A 19,678-nucleotide genomic window follows, 5' to 3' on the forward strand; every position below is an offset into this window, starting at 1 on the left:
TGCACTACTTCTAGAGGGATGCCCTGTGCCAGGGAACAAAAGGTAGCTGCGGAACAGGGGTGGCAGGTGTCCTCAGCTAATTCTTATTTCCTGGCTCTTGGCCAATTCTCATTCCCTGGGGGCTGGCAGAGGCCCCTCAAGGAAGATGGCTGGTGTCTTAACGGCTAGTACAAGAAACCACAGGCAGGCATCAGCCTCCTAGACATCTGGGCAGAGAGGCTGGGCAAGCACAAAGTGCCTTCAGGCTATTTCTCTACACACCAGATTCTCCTAGCCCTGCCCAACTCCCCACTCATCTTTAAGATGAGAATCGTTTTTGGCAGTCCCACTAGCCTGTGAGATGTCCCGGATACCCCTGGCCCATTCAGAGCCCCACCAGCAGCTCCCTAAGGGTCCTGCCCAGGCACTGAGGAAGGGCAGACTGAGGTGGAATAAAGAAAAAGTGTTTTAGGCCAGACGTGGTGACTTAATGTCTGTAATCCCAGCACTTTGGGAGGCCCAGTATTTTTGTAAAAATACAAAACTACAAAAATTAGCTGGGTGTGGTGGCATGCGCCTATAATCCCAGCTACTCGGGAGGCTGAGGCAGGAGAATCGCTTGAACCTGGGAGGCTGAGGTTGCAGTGAGCTGAGATCGCACCACTGCACTCCAGCCTGGGCAACAAGAGCGAAACTCTGCCTAAACAAACAAACAAACAAAAAAAAGTGCTTTTAGGTCGTCTGGCGGACAGCTTCAAACAGGGCCGCAGGTGTCTTGAGTTGGCAATCCCCTGATTCCTTCCAACCCAGAAGTTTAGCTTTGTGTTTAAGTTCCTTTTTTTTTTTTTTTGGAGACAGAATCTCACTCTAACCCCAAGGCTGGAGTGCAGTGGCACGATCTTGGCTTACCACAACCTCTGCCTCCCGGGTTCCAGCGATTCTCCTGCCTCAGCCTCCCAGGTAGCTGGGACTACAGGCGCCTGCCACCACGCCGAGCTGATTTTTGTATTTTTAGTAGAGACAGGGTTTCACTATGTTGGCGAGGCTCGTCTCAAACTCCTGACCTCAGGTGATCCACCCACCTTGGCCTCCCAAAGTGCTGGGATTACGGGCATGAACCACCATGTCCTGCTGAGTTCCACATCTTCTTGAGACACGGTCCCTCCACTATTCCACATATTGGCCGCTCAAAGCCATGGGGGCATGGCTGTGTGAGCCACACTTCCGCCCACTGCGATATCCTCCTGCCCTAGAATGAGCCTATAATTCTCTGAGGTCAGAGCTGGCCCCTGCCAGCCAGTTCCAGTGGCATAAGAACACTATGGGAGCTGGGCGCGGTGGCTCAAGCCTGTAATCCCAGCACTTTGGGAGGCTGAGACGGGCGGATCACAAGGTCAGGAGATCGAGACTATCCTGGCTAACACGGTGAAACCCCGTCTCTACTAAAAAATACAAAAAACTAGCCGGGCAAGGTGGCGGGTGCCTGTAGTCCCAGCTACTCGGGAGGCTGAGGCAGGAGAATGGCGTGAACCCGGGAGGCGGAGCTTGCAATGAGCTGAGATCTAGCCACTGCACTCCAGCCCGGGCGACAGAGTGAGACTCCGTCTCAAAAAAAAAAAAAAAAAAAAAAAGAACACTACGGGAGTTCAGGTAGCACCGGAGCAGGCTGCCAATTTGACTATTTGCCCATTTCCACACTCACACCTATTAGGTAAGAAGTAAAATAGTACTTACTAAAGCTCCACTCCCTGCCAGCATGGGGCCAGGTATTTACCTACACATCATTCTCATTTAACAACTTTATGAGGGCGTGAATGGCCCTATTTATAGATGAGAATAATAAAGCTACAGCACGTACGTGACTTACCAACATGGAGAACATGTCCGATACTGCTCACCGCCAGGTACACCATGGCGCCGGGATGCGTGCTGAGCACAGGCCCATGGGGCTCCAGGCAGGGGACAGGGAGAGAAGGAGGACACAGGCCACTTCACAGGGTCCTGCCTTATGATAGCTTAGGCCGAATGGTGGCAGATCAGACAGGCTGATCTGTCTTTATTCCTTTTGATGAACTGGAATACTGTATTATACTTTTTTTTTAAATTCTAAACAGAGGCTAGAAACAAGGAAGCAGCACTCAGGCAGGAGTGAGCATCCCTGCAAGCCCGGCTGCTCCTGAGTAAGGCCTTTCCTGCACTGCTGCTCCCCAAACACCTCAGCCCTTGCCACAAGCCCCTACGGCCATGCCTCAAAACAACAAAACCACCTTACAGATTCAAGCAATTCTCCTGCCTCAACCTCCAAAGTAGCTGGGATTAAGGGCGCCCACCACCACGCCCAGCTAATTTTTGTATTTTTAGTAGAGATGGGGTTTCACCATGTTGGCCAGGCTGGTCTTGAACTTCTGACCTCGTGATCTGCCCACCTCAGCCTCCCAAAGTGCTGGGATTACAGGTGTGAGCCGCCGCGCCCAACCTTTTCCCTTTTTTAAAAAAGATTACATATTAGTCGGGTGCAGTAGCTCACGCCTATAATTTCAACACTTTGGGAGGCCAAGGCAGGCATATCACTTGAGCCCAGGAGGTTTTGACCTGCCTGGGCAACATGGCAAAACTATTAAAAAAAAAAAAATATATATATATATATATATATATAAACAATTAGCCGGGCATGGTGGTGCATGCCAGTAATCCCAGCTACTCAGGAGGCTGACGTGGGAGGTCAAGGCTTCAGTGAGCCATGATCACACCACTGCACTCCAGCCTGGGCAACAGAGCAAGACCCTGTCTCAAAAAAGAAAAAAAAAGAGATTACATATTTACCATTAAAAATCTCTCATTGGCCCTAAACTGGCAACAGTCATCTAACCCTGGTCTCACACCACTCTGAACTCACATCACGGACCCTCCTCTGTACTTCCTCCTGCACCAGCTCGAGGGAGCCACAGGGCTGTTCTGTTCAGACCTGAGGGCCCCATTCAGGCACTCTCGCTGGACGTGCATGTCACTTGATTCCAGTGACTGAGGACCTGAGAACTCCTTCGTCCTCCATTTTCCAGAGCAGAGAAGAAACAATGAAAGCTACAGAAAAGCATCTCTGCTTTTGTGAAAGCACAATTATCTTCCCATGCTGACTCGGTCTGGGGAAGAGGTCAACTTTTAAATCCATTCTTCTGAAGAAGCAAGTATCCCGCTCCCCTCACCCGGCACTGGTCATCTTGAATCAGTGAAGAGGAAAGCTCTTCACTCTCTAATGTCACGTCCTACACATTACAAACTCTGACTGAAATTTCTCACTCAGAATATTTGTAACCTAAACATTTAGACTGAGTGGCAAGGAAGGAGGATCCATGTGCTTCCAGAACTAAGGCTCGGCCCCAGACAGAGTCAGAGGCTGCCCTGCCTTTGGCACAGGAGCTGCAGGCTGAGCAAGTGCCTCCCCTCGGGCCAGGCCCTCTGTCCTCCAAACCATTGGGACAGGAGAGCCTGGCCCTGCTCTGTGGCCACCCAGGCAGATGTATTTTGGCTGTGCCTGCCTTTGGCTGTGGGGCTGCTGCCAGGTGGTGGTGGCCCCAGGAAGAAACCAGCCCTCCCCCAAGACCTAGATCTATAGGGCAGAGGCAACACAAAGGAACTCAGGACACTGTGACTGGGCACAGCTCAGGCCCAAAGACGTGGGGCAGATCCGGTCACAACAGCAGCCCCGTGTCCCTTCTGGAGAGTCTGGACGGCCACCCCTGCTGTCAAGCCCCTGCCCCATGGGAAACTCACCTCCACTTGCCCTGACTAACTGCAAGCAGAAGTGTCCACCAAATGCCCCGGGTCTGTGGAGGGGCAGGGAAGACGGGATGAAGGGGGATGAAGCGGGGAAGTGGGAAGAAAAGGGAAGATGAGAAACGCTTGTTGGCCAAGAAGACCGGCCGAGAGGAAATGACACAGCTGCCCCAAGAGAGGCAAAACGGGCAGTAAGGACCCCTGCAGGCTACTCCCTCCTCTCAGAGACTGCCTCCATCTTTCCCTAGCCTGGGCCAGAAAAACAGTTCTGTCTCAACTACTAGCTAATGGTTTTTTCTTTGTAGAGGCATGGTTTTGCTATGTTGCCCAGGATGGTCTCAAATTCCTGGGCTCAAGAGATCTTCCTGCCTCAGCCTCTCAGGCAGCTGGGACCACAGGCACACACCACCACCCCTGGCTGGTTTTTCTTTTCTTTTCCCTTTTTTGTTTTTTGAGACAGAGTTTCGTTCTTATTGCCCATGCTGGAGTGCAATGGTGCAGTCTCGGCTGAGGTGGGAGGATCACGTGAGATCACCTGAGCCTGAGAGGTCGAGGCCGTGGTGGGCCCTGCTCACACCACTGCACTCCAGATTGGACGAAAGAGTGAGTACCTGTCTTTTTTTTTTTTTTTCCGAGACAGAGTCTCGCTCTGTCACTAGGCTGGAGTGCAGTGGCATGATCTCAGCTCACTGCAACCTCCACCTCCCAAGTTCAAGCGATTCTCCTGTCTCAGCCTCTCAGGTAGCGGAGACCATGGGCACACACCACCAACCCTGGCTAATTTTTCTTTTCCTTTTTATTTTTTTTTTCTTTTTTTTTTTTTTGAGACAGAGTTTCATTGCCCAGGCTGGAGTGCAATGTGCAATGGCACAGTCTTGGCTCACTGCAACCTCCACCTGCCGGGTTCAAGTGATTCTCCTGTCTCAGCCTCCCAATTAGCTGGGATTACAGGCACCCGCCACCACATCCAGCTAATTTTTTTGCATTTTTAGTAGAGACGGGGTTTCACTATGTTGGCCAGCTGGTCTCCAACTCCTGACCTCAGATTATCTGCCCACCTCGGCCTCCCAAAGTGCTGGGATTATAGGCATGAGCCACTGCTCCTGGCCCCCTGGCTAATTTTTTAATGTATTTTTTTGTAGAGACAGAGTCTTGCCTTGCCAGGCTGGTCCTGAACTCCTGGGCTCACACAATCCTCCCACCTCTGTGTCCCAAAGTGTTGGGATCACAGGCATGAGCCACCATGCCTAGCTGAAATTATATATTTTCTTTTTTTTTTTTTTTGAGACGGAGTCTCGCTCTGTCGCCCAGGCTGGAGTGCAGTGGCCGGATCTCAGCTCACTGCAAGCTCCGCCTCCCGGGTTTATGCCATTCTCCTGCCTCAGCCTCCCGAGTAGCTGGGACTACAGGCGCCCGCCACCTCGCCCGGCTAGTTTTTTGTATTTTTAGTAGAGACGGGGTTTCACCGTGTTACCCAGGATGGTCTCGATCTTCTGACCTCGTGATCCACCCGTCTCGGCCTCCCAAAGTGCTGGGATTACAGGCTTGAGCCACCATGCCCGGCCATATATTTTCTTTAGATGTTTTGTAACCAAACATTTGAGGTATCATCTAAAACAGTATTTGTCAATCTCAGGAAAAGAGGCAACGGGCAATATGCCATGATTGCTGAATGATTTTTTTTATGACTTTTGGGGACAAATAGGCAGCATATCTGAAATCACAACTGCCACACAAAGGCAGGACACGTGACCACTGCAGCAGTATAAACTATGGATCCATAAACTATGGATCTATACCTGGTAGCCATCCACCCTCTGTCTGCTCACTCACCACAGCTCTCGGCACAGGCCCCTATGTCAACAGCCAAAGCCACAAGCCACACCTGTGGAGCCCAAGTGAACACTCTGGCCATGAGCCAAGAGTGTTCCCAGGACATCATGAGTTCCTAAAAAGAAACTCAGAGAAGCAGCTCTTCTACTTCTCAGCAGTCCCTGAGCTCCTGCCTTCAAGAGTGCCCTCGGTGCTCCGTAGAAAATCACCTCTGCCCACTGGTGGGCCACAGGTTGAATCAGGGACTCAAGGGAATAGCATTCTGGAAGCCAAAAAGCATTATTGAAGCTGTGCTCACTCCACACGACGGGGCTAAATGGAACTAAAAGGAACACTCTGGATCTTCAACCTGAGCAGCTCAGCAAGCAGCTTTCCACAGCATGATCTCAAGCTACTTTTTTTTTTTTTTTTTGAGACAGGGTCTTGCTCTGTCACCCAGGCTGGAGTGCAGAGGCACAATCTCAGCTCACTGCAACTTCTACCTCCTGGCTCAAGCAATCCTCCCACCTCAGCCTCCCAAGGAGCCGGGAACACAGGCCCACACCAAATACAAAAAAAAACCGGCTAATTTTTGTATTTTTAGCAGAGACGAGGTTTCACCACGTTGCCCGGGCTGGTCTCAAACTGGTGAGCTCAAGTGATCTGCCCACCTCAGCCTCCCAAAGTGCTGGGATTACAGGCATGAGCCACCACTCTGGGACTCAAGCTATCCTTTCTAGTGACATCATTCTGTGGAATAAAAACTTAACATAAAAACATCCTTTTTGTTTCAGTTTGGTGTTTTTTGTTGTTGTTGTTGTTGTTGAGCCGGAGTCTCGCTCTGTCACCCAGGCTGGAGCGCAGTGGCCGGATCTCAGCTCACTGCAAGCTCCGCCTCCCGGGTTTACGCCATTCTCCTGCCTCAGCCTCCCGAGTAGCTGGGACTACAGGCGCCCGCCACCTCGCCCGGCTAGTTTGTTTTTTTTTTTTTTTTTGTATTTTTAGTAGAGACGGGGTTTCACCATGTTAGCCAGGATGGTCTCGATCTCCTGACCTCGTGATCCGCCCGTCTCGGCCTCCCAAAGTGCTGGGATTACAGGCTTGAGCCACCGCGCCCAGCCCAGTTTGGTGTTTTTTTTGTTTTTTTTTTGAGACGGAATCTCACTCTGTCTCCCAGGCTGGAGTGCAATGGTGTGATCTCGGCTCACTGCAACCTCTGCCCCCCAGGTTCAAGCAATTCTCCCACCTCAGCCTCCCGAGTAGCTGGGATTACAGGTGCCTGCCACCACGCCCAGCTAATTTTTGTATTTTTAGTAGAGATGGGGTTTCACCATGTGGGCCAGGCTGGTCTTGAACTCCTTTTTTTTTTTTTTGAGACAGAGTCTCGCTCTGTCACCTGAGCTGGAGTGCAGTGGCCGGATCTCGGCTCACTGCAAGCTCCGCCTCCCGGGTTCACGCCATTCTCCTGCCTCAGCCTCCCGAGTAGCTGGGACTACAGGCGCCCGCCACCTCGCCCGGCTAGTTCTTTGTATTTTTTTTTTTTTAGTAGAGACAGGGTTTCACCGGGTTAGCCAGGATGGTCTCGATCTCCTGACCTCGTGATCCGCCCGTCTCGGCCTCCCAAAGTGCTGGGATTACAGGCTTGAGCCACCGCGCCCGGCCTGGTCTTGAACTCCTTACCTCAGGTGATCCACCTGCCTCGGCCTCCCAAAGTGCTGGGATTACAGGCATGAGCCACCAAGCCCAACTTTTTTTTTTTTTTTTGAGACGGACTTTCACTCTTGCTGCCCAGGCTGGAGTGCAATGGTACAATCTCACTCTGTCACCCAGGCTGGAGTGCAGTGGCACGATCTCGGCTCACTGTAACCTCTGCCTCCCGGGTTCAAGCGATTCTCCGGCCTTGGCCTCCCGAGTAGCTGGGATTACAGGTATGCGTCACCACTCCTAATTTTTTGTAGTTACTAGAAAAGGGGTTCTACCATGTTGGTCGGTCTGGTCTTGAACTCCTGACCTCAGGTGATCCACCCGCCTCGACATCATGCTCAATTAATGGATAAAAGACTCGGTCTTACCATAGATCTTATCAAAATCAGCATATGATTTTTTTTCTTTCCTTTTGAAGTCCAGAACTTTTACCTTTTCACTTAAAGAAAGCACTTTACTGCTTTCTCTTCAGCAATCCAAATTGCCAGAATCACTATTATGCACTTTGGGGCCAGTATCAAGCCAAATAAGGGTGACCTGAACACAAGCACCGGAATACCATGACAGCTGATCTGATAACTGAGATGGCTACTAAGTGACTTATGGGCAGGCGCATAAACACTGAGGTCACAATGGACAGAGGTAGAATTCATATCCTAGGTGGGAGAGAGTGAGAGTTCATTATGCTACTCAGAACAGGGAGGCATTTAAAACTTAGGAATTGAGGCCGGGCATGGTGGCTCACGCCTGCTGGGAGGCTGAGGTGGGCGGATCACCTGAGGTCAAGAGTTCAAGAACAGCCTGGCCAACACGGTGAAACCCCATCTCTACTAAAAATACAAAAAAAAAAAGTAGCCAGGCGTGGTGCCACAAGCCTGTAATCCCAGCCACTGGGGAGGCTGAGGGAGGAGAATTGCTTGAACTTGGGAGGCGGAGGTTGCAGTGAGCCGAGATTGTGCCACTGCACTCCAGCCTGGGCGACAGAGTGAGACGCTGTCTCAAAAAAAAAAAAAAGTAGGAATTATTTCTGGAATTTTACATTTAATATTTTCACACTGCAGGAACATGAAACCTTGGATAAGGGGGAAATACTCTGATTGTTTTAGAAGTCAAATGCATGCCACAAATCATAAAGGTGTCCATACCCTTTCAGGCAGCAATCCTACACCTAGGCATTCATCATGAGGAAAAGGCCTTATGTGCAAAGGTGTGCTCTGCAACATTATTCATGGTGGCAAAGACCACCAGTATACCAGAATCAACTGATGTGGTAAAGCCTCAGTGACAACCAGAGATTTCGGGACCTGGGTGCCTGTCACCACTGAGGAAGAGCCAAGAGTGTGGCTCCAGGGTGGCTCACACCTGGAATCCCAGCACTTTGGGAGGCTAAGGTGGGAGGATAGCTTGAGACCAGCCTAGGCAACATAGTGAGATCCCATCTCTACAAAAAATAAAAAATTAGCTGAGTGTGGTGGAGGTGCATGCCTGTGGTCCCAGCTACTTGGGAGGCTGAGGTGGGAGGAATGCTTAAACCCGGAAGGTTAAGGCTACAGTGAGCTCTGACTGCAACATTGCACTCCAGCCTGGGCAACACAGTAAGACCCTGTCTCAAAAAAGGAAAAAAAAAAAAAAAATCAGCTGAATCCATTTAAAAATAGAGAAAAAAGGACAGGCATGGGAGCTCACGCCTGTAATCCTAGCACTTTGGGGGCCCCAGATGGGTGGGTCACAAGGTCAGGAGATTGAGACCATCCTAGCCAACACGGTGGAACCCCATCTCTACTAAAAATACAAAAATTAGCTGGGCGTGGCGGTGCACACTTGTAGTCCCAGCTACTTGGGAGGCTGAGGCAGGGGAATCATTTGAACCTGGGAGGCAGAGGTTGCAGTGAGCCGAGATCATGCAGTCCAGCCTGGGAGACAGAGTGAGACGCAGTCTCAAAAAAAAAAAAAAAAAAAAAAAAAAGCCAGGTGCGGTGGCTCACACCTGTAATCCCAGCACTTTGGGAAGCCGAGGCGGGCAGATCACCTGAAGCTGGGAGTTAGAGACCAGCCTGACCAATATGGAGAATTCCCATCTCTACTAAAAATACTACATTAGCCAGGTGTGGTGGCACACGCCTGTAATCCCAGCTACTCAGGAGGCTGAGGAAGGAGAACTGCTTGAACTCAGGAGGCGGAAGTTGCGGTGAGCCGAGATTGCACCACTGCACTCCATCCTGGGCAACAAGAGTGAAATTCTGTCTCAAAAAAAAAAAAAAAAATAGAGACAAAGACAGGAAGTGAATGCATAAAAAATAAAGCTCATGATGAAGCAATCACAGTCACATGGCGAGAAGGCATGGGAATCATGATGTCCTCTGTTTTCCAACATTCTGTCATAGTGTTTGCTATATCATCTCTGTCATTTAACAGGGAATAAGACTGATTTCCACAAGCATACCAAGACCATTCAATAGGGAAAGGATAGTCTTTTCAACAAATGATGCTGGGAAAACTGGATGCCCACATGCAAAAGAATGACGCTGGATTCTTCTCTTATACCATAAATAAAAATTAATTCAAAATGGATAAAAGACTTAAATGTAAGATTAAAACTACCCTGGCGAAGTGGCACACACCTATATCCACTACTGGGAAGGCTAAGGTGAAAGAAACATGTGAACCCAGGAGTTCAAGGCTGTAGCAAGATATAATCACACCACTACTCTCCAGCCTGAGCAGCACAGTAAGACCCTGTCTCTGGAAAAAGAAAAAAAAACTAAAACTGGCTGGGCGCAGTGGCTCACACCTGTAACTCTAGCACTTTGGGAGGCCAAGCCGGGTAAATCACTGAGCTCAGGAGTTCGAAACCACTCTGGGCAACATGGCGAAACCCCATCTCTACAAAAAATACAAAAATTAGTGGCTGTGCATGGTGGCTCATCCCTGTAATCCCAGCACTTTGGGAGGCCGAGGTGGGCAGATCACTTGAGGTCAGAAGTTTGAGACCAGCCTGGCCAACACGGTGAACCTTCATCTGTATTAAAGATGCAAAAAATTAGCCAGGCCTGGTGGTGGGCGCCTGTAATCCTAGCTATTGAGGAGGTTGAGGCAGGAGAATCGCTTGAACCCAAGAGGCAGAGGTTGCAGTGAGCCGAGATTGCACCGCTGCACTCCAGCCTGGGTGACAGGGCGAGTCTCCAACTCAAAAAAAAAACCAAAACAAAACAAAACAAAAAACTGTAGCCCTGAAGGGAACATTAGGTAGGGCTCATCTGCCTTTGGTTTTTCAAGCTGGCTTATCATCAGAATCACCTACAGAGCTCCTGAAACACAGATCTTGAGCCTAGCCCAAACTTTCTAGATTTCCAGGAGTTAAGGAATTCAAATTCATAATTCTTTTTTTTTTTTTGAAACGGAGTCTCACTCTGTCGCCCACTCTAGAGTGCAGCAGCGTGATCTCAGCTCACTGCAACCTCCGCCTCGCGGGTTCACGCCATTCTCCTGCCTCAGCCTCCCAAGTAGCTGGCACTACAGGTGCCCGCCACCAGCCCGGCTAATTTTTGTATTTTTAGTAGAGACGAGGTTTCACCTTGTTAGCCAGGATGGTCTCAATCTCCTGACCTAGTGATCCATCCGCCTCGGCTTCCCAAAGTGCTGAGATTACAGATGTGAGCCACTGCATCTGGCCTCAAATTCGTAATTTTTAAAGCTCCCCGACAATTCTGGTATCAGTTACATTTGGAAAATCTCACATTTTTCATTTGTGATGACAGTGAGTAGGTGAAACCAGAGATGGGATTAGGACCTGGCCCCAGACAGCCATTCAAGACTCTCCCTCTCAACCTGTTGCCATTCCTGAAAACTGTATACAGTTGAGTATCCCTAATCTGAACATCCAAAATGCTCCAAAATCAGAGACTTTTTGAGTGCCAACATGACACCGACAACTGAAAAATTCCACATCTGATGTCATGTGACAGGTCACAGTCAAAACTTTGTTTTGGCCAGGCATGGTGGCTCATGCCTGGAATCCTAGCACTTTGGGAGACCAAGGCGGGTGGATCATGAGGTCACGAGTTCAAGACCAGCCTGGCCAAAATGGTGAAACCCTGTCTCTACTAAAAATACAAAAATTAGCTGGGCACATAGCAGGCACCTGTAATCCCAGCTACTCAGGAGGCTGAGGCGGGAGAATTGCTTGAACCCAGGGGTGGAGGTTGCAGTGAGCCGAGATCGCGCCATTGCACTCCAGCCTGGGTGACAGAGTGAGACTCTGTCTCAAAAACAAAAACAAAAAAACTTTGTTTCATGCACAAAATTATTTGAAGTATTGTATAAAGTTACCCTCAGGCTATGTGTAGAAGGTATATCTAAAACATAAATGAGACCCGTCTCCACAAAAATTCAAACAAATTAGCCAGGCATGGTGGCACACTCTTATATTCCCAGCTACTCAGGAAGGTTGAGGCGGGGGGATGGCTTGAGCCTAGGAGGTCAGGGATGCAGTGAGCCATGATCGTGCCACTGTACTCCAACCCTGGGTGACAGAACAAGACCCTGCCTCAAATAAATAAACTGGCCTGGCACAGTGGCTCACACCTGTAATCCACACACTTTGGGAGGCTGAGGTGGGCAGATCACCTGAGAGCAGGAGTTTGAGACCAGCCTGGCCAACATGGTGAAACCCTGTCTCTACAAAAATATAAAAATTAGCCGGGCATGATGGCAGGTGGCTGTAATCCCATCTACTGGTGAGGCTGAGGTGGGAGAATCGCTTGAACCAGGGAGGCAGAGGTTGCAGTGAGCCGAGATCACGCCATTGCATTCCAGCCTGGGCAACAGAGCGGGACTCTGTCTCAAAAAAATAAATAAGTGGCTGGGCGCGGTGGCTCAAGCCTGTAATCCCAGCACTTTGGGAGGCCGAGACGGGCGGATCACGAGGTCAGGAGATCGAGACTATCCTGGCTAACACGGTAAAACCCCATCTCTACTAAAAAAAAATACAAAAAGCTAGCCAGACGAGGTGGCGGGCGCCTGTAGTCCCAGCTACTTGGGAGGCTGAGGCAGGAGAATGGTGTGAACCCGGGAGGCGGAGCTTGCAGTGAGCTGAGATCTGGCCACTGCACTCCAGCCTGGGCGATAGAGCGAGACTTCATCTCAAAAAAAAAAGAATAAATAAGTAAATAAATTAAATTAAATAAATTTTGTGTTCAGACTTGGGTCACATCCCCAAATTATCTCAGTATATATATACAAATATTGAAAAATAAAAATAAAAAAAAATCCAAAACACTTGCAGTCCCAAGCATTTCGGATACGGGATACTCAAACTCCAATGTCAACTCCAAGTCCAGAGCATTTCCCCTTCATAAAATGAAGTGTTGGAGTCCTACTTGAAAATCCAGGAGTGGCCGGTGCAGTGGCTCACACCTGTAATCCCAGCACTTTAGGAGGCTGAGGCAGGAGGGTCGCTTGAGCCCAGGAGTTTGAGACCAGCCTGGGCAACAGTGCAAGACCTCCTATCTACAAAAAAAGAAAAAGAACATCCAGGAGTAGTTCTGTGACCACTGTATTCAATCAGGAAGAGTATCTAACTTAAGCCCAGTTCTTTACCAGCAGGTGCTTTGAGACCTCACAATGCATTAAGCCACTCCACTCCAGTGTCCTGTCACTTTCCAGGCCCTGGGACTTATGAGTTAATCACCCCTGTCCTCTTTAGAACCATCTTCTAGGTCTGAAACTATGTATGGCAATAACCCCAATTACATAAACAGCAGATACTAAAAAAGTACTGGCATTGGTCTTTTATGATTTTGGAAGTGGGAGGTTTCTCCCAAATTTTTATTCTCTTGGGAAACCTTTGAAGTATGTGGGAATTTCTTGAAAGCATGCAAGCTCATCATAGGGTGAGTCAGCCTCACAAAGTCCCAAGGTCAGAAAGATGTCAGCGTGGGTTTAACACTTGAGGGGGGTCATGCACATGCCACCTACACTTTACAAGTACTTTACTAATCTACTAATCTAATGGAAAATGATGTTTACAGGGAAACCAGCAATGCCACAGGGAACAGAGTACAGCATACTTTGAAAGTGTGACTCACCTACTACATAATTATTCTTCACCAAATGGAATTTGTGATATAGTACCAGAAAACTTTTTGTTGTTGTTGTTTAAGGTAGGTTATTACAAAGCCCAAGGCATATGAACAGGCCAAAGGGTAGGCACATTGACACAGGGGGCAAGGGCAGACATATCTCTTAGGGTAACTCCCACAGCTGGATCTGTATGGTCAGCTAAGTCACGGTTTTACAGGATTGTTAGAAATCAAGTGAAGTCCATATACTAGATTCTACTGGAAGAAAATGGTCAAAATCAAAGTCCAAAAAAGGATTTTGGAAGGAAACCTATAATGTAGCATGTAATGCCAATGGCAGCAAATACTCCTAAATTGTGTTAGAGTTGGATGAATCTCAGAGTCATGTTCCAACCCAACCTGCTGTTTTACTGTTAAAGACACGAGACCAGACAGAAAGTGACATGTCCCATTTCACATAGCTACTTGCAGAGCATGGTTGGGACTTGCCTTCAGCATCCTAATGCTCTGGTCACCGTATGTCCTATTAGAATGGATTCAGCTGATCTGGATTAGCAAAATGGAGTGGATCACCACTGCATTCCAGATATCACAAAGCCTCAACTGTCACCCCCTCTTTTGCCCAGGGTATTGAGGCCTATTACTGGTCCTTTGATATTTCAGATTTTTTATCTGTTAAATTATGGCTATAAAAAAAGGTAATTTTTAAACTTACACCTTTATATTCAATTTCACAATTTCATGTCTCCTCTGAGTCAGGAATCCTCCTGGGACACAGGAAGCACAGAGGAACAAGATGTTTCATTATGTATCGTGCATTCGACAACTATGTATCGTGCATTCGACAACAATGCAGGCTGCCCCTATCATGTGACTATGATGGAAGGAAGCATTCTGAGAAATAATGACAAAGGAATTTGATTATTTCTGTCTGGTTCCTGGTGAGAACTAATCCACATCACAAAAGCTCAATAGTTTCAGCCCTCTTCCGACTAACAAGGAAAGAATAGCAGAACAGCCAGGATGTCAGTACCAATTTAAGACATAGGCTCTGAGACTTCAACAGCATGAAATTTCTACTCAGAACCCTTGGGGAGACCAGGGTTAGGTCTGGGGACAGAAGACAAGCTTGACATGACACCGAAGTTATAAGTCCTGTATCTGGCCAAAACTGACTGGAGACGTGAGCTCCAAAAAAGCATATTTGACTTGTTCAAACATTTCAACTTTGGAACAACTGGAAAAGTGACAGACAGTTTGCTGGACAAGAACCCAAGGGAGTTCCACCTCATTCCTACCTCCCAGTGACCAGCAAGTTTGGGTGGAATCTCCAATCCCAGCTTCTCCAGCTCTCGCTCCCTGTACTTCTCATACTGCCGGTACCCTGCATACCCACCGCCTGTCGCCAACAGAATGGGCAGGGGACGCAGCAGGAACGTGGTTCGGGCAGGGGCAGTGTGGATTTTTCTGGCATCTGTAATAAAAAACAAGACAATTTTGAGCCTGGGAGACAGGGATAGGGAAGAGTCATGCAAACACAGCACCAACGGGAGGGTCAGGAAAAGTCAGTGCACCTCAGAAGCCCTCAGTAGAGGTAACTGGATCCTCAAGACGTCTAGCAGGCAGGTGAAACCTTGGGTCACTACTCAGACCCTCCTGTCTCCAAATTCTGTCAGTAAGTACAGGACAGGCATCTTTCCTATAGAATTACAATGGCCTCAACTGCCACCGCAGTCACAAAATGTATTAATAAGATGAAAACACTGAATCACAAAGAGGGCAAGAAATTAATCAAGGTTGCCCAGGTGGTCACCAACAGGTCCAGAACCTGAAGCCAAACACCATTTCTCACCCAGGGCTCTTTGATCTTGCTTTTATAACACAGGCCCAATTTTGAGCAGGCACTGGTATTCTCTCCCAAATGCAAAATCTCATACATTCTTACAGGTCAACAATAAAAAAGACAAATAGCCAGGCACAGCGGCTTGCACCTATAGTCCCAGCTACTAGGGAGACTGAGGTGGGAGGATTTCTTGAACCCAGGAGTTCAAAGTTATAGTGAGTTATGATCACGCCACTGCACTCCAGCCTGGGCAACAGAGTGAGACTCTCTCAACCAATCAATTGAAATGTGCAAAGGATTTGAATACACCTTTGTCCAAAGAAAACATACATTGGCCAATAAGCACAAGAAAAGACAGAGGTTAAATATCTGTTATGCATTAAATTGCTGAAAACTCCCCCAAAACTCTTATGTTGAAGTTCTAACCCTGAGTACCTTAGAAGGTGCCCTTAGTTAGTTGGAGAGAAGGTCTTTACAGAGGTTATCAACTTAAAATGAGGTTGCAGGATGGACGCTGTGGCTCACACCTGTAATCCCAGCACTCTGGGAGGCCAAGGCGGGAAGATCACGAGGTCAGGAGATCAGGACCATCCTGGCTAACACAGTGAAACCCCGTCTCTACTAAAAATACAACAAATTAGCCAGGCGTCGTGGCGGTTGCCTGTAGTCTCAGCTACTCGGGAGGCGAGGCAGGAGAATGACGTGAACCTGGGAGGTGGAGCTTGCAGTGAGCCAAGATTGCGCCACTGCACTTCAGCCTGGATGACAGAGTGGGACTCCCTCTCAATAAATAAATAAAATAAAATAAAATAAAATAAAATAAGGTGGCCAAGGTGGGTCCAAATTCAATATGATGGGTATCCCTATAAAAAGGGAAAATCTAGAAACAGACATGCACACAGGGAGAATACCATGTGAAGTTGAAGGCAGAGACTAGAGTGATGCTTCTATATGTAAGGAATGCCAGAGATTGCCAGCAAACCACTGGAAGCTAGGCAAGAGGCATGGAACAGATTCTCCCTCACAACCCTCCAAAGGAAGCATCCCTGACACCTTGATCTCAGACATTTAGCCCCTCGAATAATGAGACAAATGTCTGCTGTTCAAGCAACTCAGTTTGTATTACTGTTACCACAGCCCTAGCAAACTAATACAGCATTATTAGTAATCAGGGAAATGCAAATCAAAACCACAATAAGATCTCTTCACACCCATCGGAATGGCTATAATCAAAAAAACATAACGAGGCCGGGCATGGTGGCTCATGCCTGTAATGCCAACATTTAGGGAGGCCAAGGTGGGCAGATCACTTGAGGCCAGGAGTTTGAGACCAGCCTGGGCATCATCGCAAAACCCTGTCTCTACTAAAAATACAAAAATTAGCCGGTATGCATGCAGTCTTTGAAATATAAAAACAGTAACAACAATTAATAATAAAAATTAGCCAGACGTGGTGGTGCACATCTGTGTCCAAGCTACTTGGGGAATGAAAATTGCTTAAACCTAGGAGGCAGAGGTTTAGTAAGCTGAGATTGCACCATTGCATTCCAGCCTGGGTGACAGAGCAAGATTCTGTCTCAAAAAAAAAGAAGAGAAAAGCTAATGCTTCAGTGATTAACTGCGTGCCAGGTACTTTCCGCACACTAATTCATTTAACTCTAACAACAACCCTATGTTTATCCCAATTTACAGATGACAAAACTGAGGCACAGAGAGGGCCACCACCATCTCTAATTGCTCCTTACCTGTGCGAAAGGCTCTAAAAGGCAGCTTCCACAAGGGCTGTAGAGATTGGCTCAGGGCAGTGATCTCACGGTGATGGAAGCTATAACCAAGCAAAAATGAACCATTAAATATTATTCTTAAAATTAAAATTAGTGGATTAATCGGCAAAATTTAAATACTCAATAACAATAGTGTATCAATGTAAATGTCTTGGTTTTGACAACTGTACTGTAGGTAAGAAAATGTCCTTGTAGGGAAAGGACTGAAATATTTATTTATTCATTCATTCATCCATTCATTCATTCATTCTTGAGATGGAGTCTTGCTCTGTCACCCAGGCTGGAGTGCAGTGGCACAATCTCAGCTCACTCCAACCTCCGCCTCCCAGGCTCAAGCGATTCTCCTGCCTCAGCCTTCCTAGTAGCTGGTACTATAGGCATGTGCCACCACGTCCGGCTAATTTTTGTATTTTTAGTAGAGACGAGTTTTCACCATGTTGGCCAGGCTGGTCTCGAACTCCTGATCTCATGTGATCCACCAGCCTCGGCCTCCCAAAGTGCTGGGATTACAGGCATGAGCCACCGCGCCCGGCCTAGAAAAGGGCTTAAAAGCAAGAGGTCATCAAGTTGGCAAATTGCTCTCAAGTGTCTCAGGAAAAAAATGTATACGTTATCACACACACATACACATATAAACAGAGATGGAAAATGAGAAAGCAAATAGGGCTGACATTTGAGGAATCTGGGTAAAAGGTATTTGGGAATTCTATGTACTATTTTTATAACTTTCTGTAAGCCTGAAACTATTTGCCAATAAAAAGGTTTTCTGGGTTTTTTTTTGGGAGGCCGAGGTGGGCAAATCACCTGAGGTTGGGAGTTCGAGGCCAGCCTGACCAACATGGAGAAACCCCATCTCTACTAAAAATACAAAATTAGCTGGGTGTTGTGGCACATGCCTGTAATTCCAGCTACTTGGGAGGCTGAGGCAGGAGAATCACTTGAACCTGGGAGGCAGAGGTTGAGATGAGCTGAGATTGTGCCATCACACTCCAGCCAGGTGAACAAGAGCAAAACTGCATCTCTTAAAAAAAAAAAAAAGAAAATACTATTCTGGTTCAGTTAGTTTCTCTTCTTTGTTTCATCTTTGCCTGGAGAAATCAGACATATTCCCAGTGGCAATAAATGACTATGCCAGCAAGCAAAGCATTAATGAGTTTTTGGTTGAGTTTCCCTTAATCAAAGAGGAAATATCTCACTTTCAGTTCAGATATCACTTCAGTTTCCCCAAATACTGACCTGAAATCTAAAGTAAAAAAAACTGTATCCAAGTCAATAAACATTTTTTTTCTTGGAACCCTTTATGATACAATAATTCACTCTATTATAAATGTCTAAATTGGTATTTTTGTGAAAAATAGAATTGCATTTATTACTTTCATACTATAACATTGACTTTCATGGATATTTAGTTATGTCTTTTGTGTGTGTGTGTGTGTGTGTGTGTGTGACAGAGTCGCACTCTGTTACGCAGGCTGGAGCGGATCTTGGCTCACTGTAACCTCCACCTCCTGGGTTCAAGCGATTCTCATGCCTCAGCCTCCTGAGTACCTGGAATTACAGGCGCACGCCACCACACCTGACTAATTTCTGTATTTTTAGTAGAGACAGGGTTTCACCACGTTGGCCAGGCTAGCCTCAAACTCCTGACCTCAAGTGATCCACCTGCCTCGGCCCTCCAAAGTGCTGAGATTACAGGCATGAGCCACAGCACTTGGCCCAAGTTATGTCTTATATAGCATATCCTACAGATGTTATCAGATTTAGGTATCTTCCTTTTTTCGCATAAAATTTCCTTGCCTTACAAACACCTGGCTGAGCATGATGGCTCACGCCTGTAATCCCAAGGAGGGTGGATCACTTGAGGTCAGGAGTTCGAGACCAGCCTGGCCAACATGGTGAAACCCCGTCTCTACTAAAAATACAAAACTTAGCCAGGCATGGTGGCGCACACACTGTAGTACCAGCTACTCGGGAAGCTGAGGCAGCTTGAACCTGGGAGGTGGAGGTTGCAGTGAGCTGAGATCATGCCACTGCACTCCAGCCTAGGCAACAGAGACAGACTCCGTCTCAAAAAACAAAACAAAACAAACACCCACCTTGCCAGGCTGGGCATTGTGGTTCACAACTATAATCCTGGCACTGTGGGAGGCTGAGGCAGGAGGATTGCTTGAGCCCAGGAGTTCAAGACCAGCCTGGTGAAACCCCATCTGCACAAAAAATACAAAAATTAGCCGGGAATGATGGTGTGTGCCTGTAGTCCTACCTAACCAAAAAGCTGAAGTGGGAGGATCGCCTGAACCCAGGAGGCGGAAGTTACAGTGAGCCGAAATCACGCCACTGTACTCAAGCCTGGGTGACAGAGTAGGACCCTGCCTTAAAAAAACCAAAAACCACACCCTTGCAGCATAGCGCTATTGTAGCTAACATGATGAATCCGATCCTCCTATAGGCAAATAAGGTTTGTACAGAGAAAAAGCATCTTACCATGACGAGCGCCACCCCCAAGGCCAGACAGATATACAGCTACTAACACAATGAAGGGTGTATTTCAGTATATGAAAGTTCTTTCAGTTCTGAACAATGTTCATTTCTTAGACTGGATACTCCCACTACCACAGCAAAAAGCCTAAAACCCTGCTTTCTAAACAGAATTTTAACAAGAAGTGCAAAAACTGACTAAAGCATGAATTGTTGTGTTCTGT

The 19,678-nt window shown here is 47.6% G+C and overlaps 1 protein-coding gene across 12 annotated transcripts in view; it reads right to left on the bottom strand.

Annotated features, from left to right (window-relative positions):
• The window catches only part of PISD (phosphatidylserine decarboxylase), a 45,969-nt gene that overhangs the window by 15,497 nt on the left and 10,794 nt on the right, over window positions 1-19,678 (bottom strand). For 6 of the 12 annotated variants that reach the window (XM_033233321.1, XM_033233317.1, XM_033233334.1 and 3 more), the window contains exons 2-3: window positions 16,938-17,017; window positions 14,648-14,823 (exon numbers count right to left, since the gene is read on the bottom strand). In XM_033233321.1, coding sequence (XP_033089212.1) covers window positions 14,648-14,823; window positions 16,938-17,017 — 256 coding nt within the window. Of the gene's footprint in view, window positions 1-1,837; window positions 2,042-3,750; window positions 3,912-7,637; window positions 7,846-14,647; window positions 14,824-16,937; window positions 17,018-19,072; window positions 19,126-19,678 lie in introns of those variants that run through there. The other 6 variants (XM_033233324.1, XM_033233318.1, XM_033233329.1 and 3 more) reach the window with 6 other exon arrangements.

Source organism: Trachypithecus francoisi, unplaced genomic scaffold (genome assembly GCF_009764315.1).
Source record: "Trachypithecus francoisi isolate TF-2019V2 unplaced genomic scaffold, Tfra_2.0 Lachesis_group14, whole genome shotgun sequence".
NCBI lineage: Eukaryota > Metazoa > Chordata > Mammalia > Primates > Cercopithecidae > Trachypithecus > Trachypithecus francoisi.